Here is an 8,357-nt window from a genome sequence, read left to right as displayed (position 1 = left end):
GCTGCAATCAAGGTACATGTCCTTGACCAGAATTGAACCTGGGACCCTTCAGTCCTTAGGCCGACGCTCTATCCACTGAGCCAAACCTGTTAGGGAAGGGAAACTTGGTTTCTTTAGTTAAGTCTCCTCTGGCTCCCCAAAATGCCTTCCAAAATTATGTTTTGTTTCTGGACTCTTTAATAACTTACTACAGCCCTTCCTCCAGATTCCTGAACCCTTCTAGATGCTGGACAAGACCCCCAGCAACCTGGAACGGACACCATTATCCATGCCCAGCCAGAAGTGATGATTACAAAGATGTCACAAGAACGCACATCATTTCCTTTATTTTAAACTTCCGTAAAACTTCCTGGTATCTTACTGTATAAAATAAATGCACTGTCTCCATCAGAGGACAGCTGTCACACCTGGCCCCAGCTTTTCCCTTCTATCTTGTGTCTGTCTTTTTCTTTCATTTTCTCAATCCCGAACTGTCCCTACTCAAGATCTGGACCGTGTTCTAGCCTAGCCACACTGAACGTGGTAAAAGAGGGAATATTTATAAGTACACGTGTCCTTATCACCTCATTCCCCCAAATGTTTTCAATCCACAGTTGGTTATATTCACAAATGTAGAACGGATATGGAAGGCCGAATTTGTATGCATACAATGGAATATTATGCCCTTAAAAAGAAGGAAATTCTTGTACTAGTTGGTTTGGCTCAGTGGCTAGAGTCTGTCGGCCTGCGGACGCAAGGGTCCCAGGTTAGATTCCGTTGGGGGCATGTGCCTTGGCTGCAGACACATCCCCTGTGGGAGGTGTGCAGGAGGCAGCTCAGCAATGTTTCTAACTCTCTATCCCTCTCCCTTCCTCTCTGTAAAAGATCAATAAAATATATTTAAAAAAGAGAAAAAAAAGAAATGAAATAGATCTGTTAAAAAAAACTTAGAAGGCAGTGTTTTAGTGTTGGAAGATACAACATTCTAGATATCTGCTGCATGACAATGTGAATATACTCAAGTGCACATTTAAAAAAATATATATTTTATTGATTTTTTTACAGAGAGGAAGGGAGAGAGATAGAGAGTTAGAAACACCGATGAGAGAGAAACATCGATCAGCTGCCTCCTGCATATCCCCTACTGGGGATGTGCCTGCAACCCAGGGATATGCCCCTGACCGGAATCGAACCTGGGACCTTTCAGTCCGCAGGCCGACGCTCTATCCACTGCGCCAAACCGGTCAGGGCTTGTTAATTTTTGCTGTGGTCTCCAAGATAACAGAAAGCAGATGTCTCACTTTCTACAGACATTATTGTTTACAATGTGTATCATATTCTACACTTTATACCCATTACCTTGTTAAATACTCATAACAACTGGTGAAACTGGTATTAAACCCTCATTTTATAAATAAGGGACCAAAATCTTAAATAGGTTATAGGATATAAAACAATAACGATATAAAAAACATAATCTAAAAACACCAAAAACATGATAGAAAAATAACCCTGATACAAATAAGTTAGAAAATGATTAAACTTATTCCAATATCTCCCTGTACACCACATTAAGAGTGAAAATACTTTCAGAGTACGTGACTAATTTCCCTTGTGCTGAAGTATTTAGAACTTTAACGTCACACCCTTTGAACTTGAGAGAAAGCAACATATAACAGATCCTGTCCGAAAACGAGTTCAGGTAGGAACATTTCTACTCTGTCTGGAATTTGTCCTTAATAGTCATCCCAAATGCTGGCATCACGGGAAACTGTCTTTGAATCAATTTAAATGGGAGGCCAGTGTCAGATGGGCAAAAATCACGTCATCCTCAGAGCAACCTCCCGCTCTGCGGATTCTGTTATTACTTCTAAAAAAAACTCTGCAGATCCTGTGAATACTTCAGTTTCGATAATGTTAGGTCATAATCTTGTGATAATAAATCTGGTACCATTACAAAGACCCATTTACTATTGAGATTTCTCAAAAGCATGATGATTGCACCCACTTTCAATTTTAATTTATGACACGACATTCCCAAAGGAGTAATACTAGTAAGAAATTCAATGGGAAAATTTTCCTTTTCAGTACTACCTGTTGAATCAATGGAATCATCACTCAAATATGTATGAAAATCTCCACTGAGTACATCCAAAATTCCTTCATTTAATTTTTAAAACTGCTCATTTTTTTGAGAAATGACTGCACGCTTAGCCTCACATTTAATGAGGTACACTGTGCCAATAGTTCCCCGCTAGATGCTTTCTGTCGCCGAAGCCGCCTTTTTTCAACTTCAGAGGCACGCTGCTCTTCAGACATCTTCTGTCGATAACGCCGTATTTTTTCGGCTTCGTATTTACGGTATGCCAACAGTTGCTCTTCAGAAAAATTCTGTCGCCGAAGCCGCCTCCTTTCACTTTCATAGGCACGTTGCTCTGCAGACATTTTCTGTCGATAACGCCGGCTTCTTTCGGCTTGAGATCTACGTCGTGCCAATAGCTGCTCTTCAGATAAATTCTGTCGCTGACGCCGCCTTCTTTCAGCTTCGTAGATACATTGCTCTTCAGCCGTTTTCTGCCGCGGGACCTCCCTCCATGGCGGGCAAGCAGCTCTGCCATGAACGCGTCTGTTCTTGCAGTCTCCTGGTGATCGGCAGTTACGACGTGAGGGCGTGACAACCATGAGCACATTACCTCTTTATCATATAGGGTACTTTTCACCACAACTAAAAAGCCTCAGAGAAGTGTAAAAAAAATCCCACACAACTTCATCAACCAAAGAGGAATCTATTAGATAAGGGACTGAGTTCTTACCAAGGTGTCAAAATGTACAGTATGGAAAAACTTTTAATTTTTGAAAGGACTGAGGACAATGCTGCAGCTGGAACATCATCACTGGAGTGCTAGCATTAAATCAGTGGGAATATGCTTTCTCTGAGGGAGGTGTGACTGACGAGGCACGGTCAAGGCTGCTAAGACCAGAGCTCCTGAGACTAAAAGCTGGGGCTCACCCCCAGCCCTCGGCCACTCCCTAGCTGGGTCTCAGTGTTCTCATCCCTAACAGAGGAGTGACAGTGCCTGCCTCACAGCACTGCTGGGAGAGCCTGCTGTGGGAAGAGTGCCTGCACCCAGGAAGGGCCTATGAAATGGTACTCTTCTCCCTGAGGGGGACGGTCATCCTGGGGCCATGGGGTGGGGGAGAGTCTCTCGAGGGTCATCCTGCAGGTGGCCCTCCCACTATGGAATATGTTAGTACACGGTCCCAGGCCCTGGCTGTCACTCACCCAGGCCACAGGGTATTCTCACGAATCTCTCCATCCAGGGTGCTTGTCCTTTCTCCAACAAGGCAATCATACTTGGCTTCCGACAGCACAGTCCTGCACACAGGAAAACACGGGATTGAGCAGGACGTGGGCACCACGGCCCCAGGGCCAAGGCCTGTGCCGGTGGGAAGAGGATTCGTGGGCACAAAGGGAGCGTGGAGGAGGCAGAGGGCAGCCAGAGGATGGGGAGGAGGCAGGCTCAGGCACACCCGGCATTCTTCCTAACCACAGAGCCAACTGGTTTCCTGGGAAGTTGGAGCAGGAGCTCGAGGATGGTCATTAAGCTGCTGCCTGTTGGCTCCCGACCCCATCCTTGTCGCTCTGTACTCCACCCCCCTTCTTTGCCAGCTGCTCCCCGAGGCTTCCAGGAGTACAATGCCAGGCAGTGCATCCCCCAGTCCTGAGAGCCCAGCCTCTCCCCGTGCCCTGGGTGGTGGCTGCATCTGCAGTGCCATCTCTGTCACCCATGCCCATTGTGCCCCTTTAACAGCGCCTGTTAGGTGACTTCCTGACACCTCTCTCTCTCTCTCCCTACCCAAGCGAGGTCCTCAAAAGGTTACATACACAGCGACTATCTGAGCAGCAATTCCGCTCATAGGTACATGCATCCCCAAGAGAAATGGAAATATGCATCCCCACAAACACTCAGACACAAAGGTCAAGCGGCATATTCGTCAGAGCTGTAGAGTGGAAACAGCACAGGTGCCCGTCATGGATTCACGAATGCAGCCTGTACAATGGGCGTTAGTGGGCTGTACAGAGGACCGTGCTGTGGGTATGCTGTTGTGAAGGCAAACCCCTATCCTGTAAAACTACTGTTCGGAATTCTCTGCTATCCTTTGGACGGCTTCTTATTCTAAAAAAAATAACTTTGCTTTCTAGCCTGCTTTAGCCTGTTTGAATAATGAGAAAGATAAACTTAGCTGTCTGACCTTGTCAGGTTGATTTTTTAATTGGATAAAACTGTGTAGTTTTCAAGGCCGCCGCCAGCAAGCGCACAAAGGGCTGGCTCTTCCATAAAAAGGGAAGTTCTGCTTGTAGCTTTGCTTAGAATTTGGATTCATTTCCCTGAGCCCGCCGTGGTGAATAAAGTGTAACTCCAAACTCTCAGGGCGTTGCTTGGTTCTCGTCCAGTTTCTCTGTAACACTGTCACCCACTGCAGCTTGGAGGAACCTTGAGAACACGGTGCCCCGTGGAAGAAGGAGACACCAAGGGCCACATCCTGTGTGACCCCATGTCCATGAAAGGCAGGAACTGGCAAGCTCTAGGGCCAGAGAGGGACTAGTGTTTGCCAAGCGGGGGGCTCAGTGGGCGTGGGTGGGGACAGGGGAGCCCGCCGTGGTGAATAAAGTGTAACTCCAAATTCTCAGGGTGTTGCTTGGTTCTCGTCCGGTTTCTCTGTAACACTGTCACCCACTGCAGCTCGGATGAACCTTGAGAACACGGTGCACCGTGGAAGAAGGAGACACCAAGGGCCACATCCTGTGTGACCCCATGTCCATGAAAGGCAGGAACTGGCAAGCTCTAGGGCCAGAGAGGGACTAGTGTTTGCCAAGCGGGGGGCTCAGTGGGCGTGGGTGGGGACAGGGACAGTGAGTGCGAAGGACATGGGTTTCTCCTGGACGGTGCCGATGGATGCACACCCGTCGATAGAACAGAAACCCTGAACGTACCCCTCCTGAGGGCGGATGTACAGTGTGCAAGTCTCATCTCCAGAAAGCTGCTAAAAGAAAGCCAACCCTCACTGGGGTGGCCAGGTTCCCGTCCCTCGGGCCAGCGGGGCAGGGGCTCACCGAGAGAGAGCAGGGTCTGGTAGTTCTCCAACATGACGTTCTTGTACAGACCTCTCTGCTCGAGGCTCAGTCCCTCCCACTCCTCCTGGGAGAAGTAGATGGCCAGGTCCCCGAACGTCACCACCTGCAACAGAAAATCCCACAGCGGTCACTGTGGGCTCGTGTGTCCACACACCTGGAGCAGACAGCGGACCTGTCCCAAACGGGAGATGCAGGGGTCAGGAACCTACTCGGGACCTGAAGACAGGAGCCCAAAGGGGCAGGAGATCCTGCTGGCAAGTTAGTGGTGACGTGTGCAGCCACAGGGAACCAACGCACAGCTCAGAGGGCAGAGCTGCTGGTAGTGAGAAACCGGTAGCTGCTGGTAGGGAGAAGTCACTGCACAATCACTTCAGAGAGGCGAAGCCAGCTGGTCCCAGGGGGCTGGCGTTGCCACCTGCAGGCCTGGCCTCACCACCTCACGGCCTGCCCACAAGGCACGAGGCCTGAGCAGTTATGGTAGTCAAAGTCGGAGAGGATTCCTCCTTGTAAAATGGGCTGAAAACGTAGGGACAAAGCACCGTTAGGAGGTTAGCTCTGGAGCACAACATGGAGTCCGCTCCCCGACCCACCTCAGCAGGTTCTGGGGATGGGGGGTGGCTCTCCACCCGGAGAAATCAGTGGCTGTTGTCTTCCCCCTGGGGAGGGCGTTTCTTGCCCCCGGCAGGAACGCGGAGGTGCTGAAGGAATGGGAGCGATCAGTGCACTCTGAAACAAAGGCGGGGGCCTCCTCAGGCTCCCTGCTCTGTGGTGATGGCAGGGACCCGGGGACCAGGTCTGGGCGGGGTCGTCATGAGGCAGGACGGTCATGGAGGGAAAGCACAGGGTCCGTGTCTTACAAGAAGGAACACTCCAGAAGGAAGAGCGATGGCTGCTTACCCTGGGCTTGGGCTTCACCCGTGTGGCTGGCATCCTCTCCTCCTCATGGAGAGTCCTCGTCTGGGGAAGGGCAGCGCGCAGGGCAGGTGGGGCTGTGGGAGAAGAGAGGTCAGGAGGCTGGCCGGCCTTCTGGGCTGTCCTGGAGTCTCGCGGGTGAGAGCCCAGAGCCCCTCGCCCTGGACACACGTGCTCACAGGCGCGCACACGCACAGGACAGGAGGTCGGAACACCGGGAGCACCAGAGGTCAGCTCGCAGCGTCAGGAGAGGCCACAAGTTTCCCCCGTGGCACCCGGCACACGTCTCGGATGGGGACAGGGATGGCTCTGTGAAGACGTGGTGAGAGAGCTGTATTCACTCTGGCACCGGGCCAGGGCACTGGGGGTGCACAGGGCCTCCCCCTCACGGGTGTGCACCTGAGTTAATGCAGACAGACCGTAAGCAGCAGACACAGTAAGTCAGCAAATTACACGGCATTTGGGGAAAAGCTGTCGTTCTCCACACTGTGAGCTGAGCTGTGGTGCTCCCGAGGTCCTGACCTCCGTCCTGTGTGTGTGTGTGTATGTGTGTGTCTGTGAGTGATGTGAGCACGCGCGTGTCCAGGGAGAGGGGTGGCCTGCAGTGTCGCCCTGTTCTCACACTCGCTACCTGGACCCAGCGGCAGGCCGCCAGGTTGGGGTCATCCTACCAGACACCGGTCGCCGGTGCCCAGGGGACCCACGACTTCTGTCCCACGTGGCGAGTCAGAGGTTCCCACAACCCTCCCCCTGGGGCCCACAATTTGCTGGAATGGCTCACAGAACTCTGGGAAATAGTGCCTTCTGTGCGGCGGTTTATGACAGAGGCTGTGATAGAGGACACAGGTGAGCAGGTGTGCAGGGTGAGGCCTGGGAGAGTTCGGGGCACAGGAGCCTCTGTCCACGGGGAGCTGGGGTGCCTCAGCCTCCGGTGGGTGGCAGTGTTCATTAACCCAGGAGCTCTCTGAACCCCACAGTTTAGGGATCACACAGGTGGGATCGATCAGTAACTGCTTCCAGCCCCTCCCCGCTCTCCGGAGAAGGGGGTGCTGGAAATGCCAAGCTTCCCATTGTGGATGGTATTTCGGGGGGACAGCCCCCACCCGGGAGCACCCAGAGTCTCCTCATTAGAAGAGAGGACCCTTTTACCACTCAGGAATTTACATGCGCGGGGAGCCCTGTGTCAGGACCCAGGGGCAGATAACCTGCCCCCCCCCCCCTTTGTTACACACGTAGCGTGTTAGACAGCAGTGAGGGCTGGGTGAGGAAGCTCGGGATTGGTGGGTGGGTGGGCAGAGGCCGGTGGTACAGTAAGTAGAATGGTTATGGGGAGGCCCAGGCCGATGTGGCTCAGTGGACAGAGCATCGGCCTGTGGACTGAAGGGTCCCAGGTTCGATTCCAGTCAAGGGCACAAGCCTGGGTTGTGGGCTCCATCCCCAGTGTGGGGAGTGCAGGAAGCAGCTGATCAATGATTTTCTCTCATTATTGATGTTTCTTTCTCTCTACACCCCCTTCCTCTCTGAAATCAATACAAAAAAAAAAGGTTATGGTGAGCCTCTTGGAGAAGGTGAGACTGGAGCGAAGGTGGCGGGGACAGGAGGAACCGAGTGGGAAGAGCCGTGAGGTCCCGAGGGGATGTTGTAGGGCCCAGACTCGTAGCACATGGGAGGCTAAACATCATACAGACTCTTACCGAACCCGCCCCGCTCTGGGCGCAGTCCCGTGTGGTCCTTAGTCTAACAGGGAAGCAGCTCGCAAGGGCTTCTGGGGCACAAACGGGCTCCGCCGGGGCATCTGGGGGTGAACGAGGCACTGAGAGGTTAAGTGACTGTCCCAAGGTCACACAGCTGACGACACAATGGTCACACCCGGCTGTCCTTCTCCAGGGCTGTGGTCAACACGACACCAGGCCTCCTGGCTCCTTCCTCAGACCCCGGGATGGCCAGGAGCCGGGGAGCCTGGGCCGGGAGGCTGCACCCTGTGACAAACATCCCCCAGCAGCAGAAGAGGTGGATCGCCCGGCTCCCTGACTGCCTCACAGCAGGAAAACTCTCGTTGGTGGTTTCTGTTTCATGTGGAAACACACAGTGACTTTCGTGTTCTGCATCACAAGAAATCTGATCCGTGTGAAGGTAGAAAGAGAAAAGAATCGCGCTTGAAGCTGCTCACCGGATGAGTACATGGCCTGCTCGCCCTGCGCTGCTCAGGTGGAACGGGTTGCTCCGGGCAGCGCCGTCCTGTGGTTGCTCATGGCCACGCACCCAGTGTCGGAGAAGCACGTTCTTGTCCACAAGGCGATGTTCTCCGAGGACCTCACAGGGCTGGGGA

General features: G+C 52.4%; 1 protein-coding gene across 2 annotated transcripts in view; it reads right to left on the bottom strand.

Annotated features, from left to right (window-relative positions):
• Positions 1–8,351, bottom strand: part of ZNF667 (zinc finger protein 667) — a 38,077-nt gene extending 29,726 nt beyond the window's left edge. The window contains exons 1-5 of one of the 2 annotated variants that reach the window (XM_015563251.1): positions 8,199–8,351; positions 6,014–6,105; positions 5,096–5,219; positions 3,263–3,355; positions 2,044–2,704 (exon numbers count right to left, since the gene is read on the bottom strand). In XM_015563251.1, coding sequence (XP_015418737.1) covers positions 2,202–2,704; positions 3,263–3,355; positions 5,096–5,219; positions 6,014–6,105; positions 8,199–8,211 — 825 coding nt within the window. In that variant the 5' untranslated portion in view covers positions 8,212–8,351 and the 3' untranslated portion in view covers positions 2,044–2,201. Of the gene's footprint in view, positions 1–2,043; positions 2,705–3,262; positions 3,356–5,095; positions 5,220–6,013; positions 6,106–8,198 lie in introns of those variants that run through there. The other variant, XM_006762722.2, reaches the window with a different exon arrangement.
• Between the last annotated feature and the right edge of the window lie 6 nt (positions 8,352–8,357).

The sequence above is a fragment of the Myotis davidii genome, unplaced genomic scaffold (assembly GCF_000327345.1).
Source record: "Myotis davidii unplaced genomic scaffold, ASM32734v1 scaffold1199, whole genome shotgun sequence".
NCBI lineage: Eukaryota > Metazoa > Chordata > Mammalia > Chiroptera > Vespertilionidae > Myotis > Myotis davidii.
The sequence above is the reverse complement of the archived record's forward strand: the minus strand, read 5'-3'. Positions and strand labels throughout refer to the sequence as shown.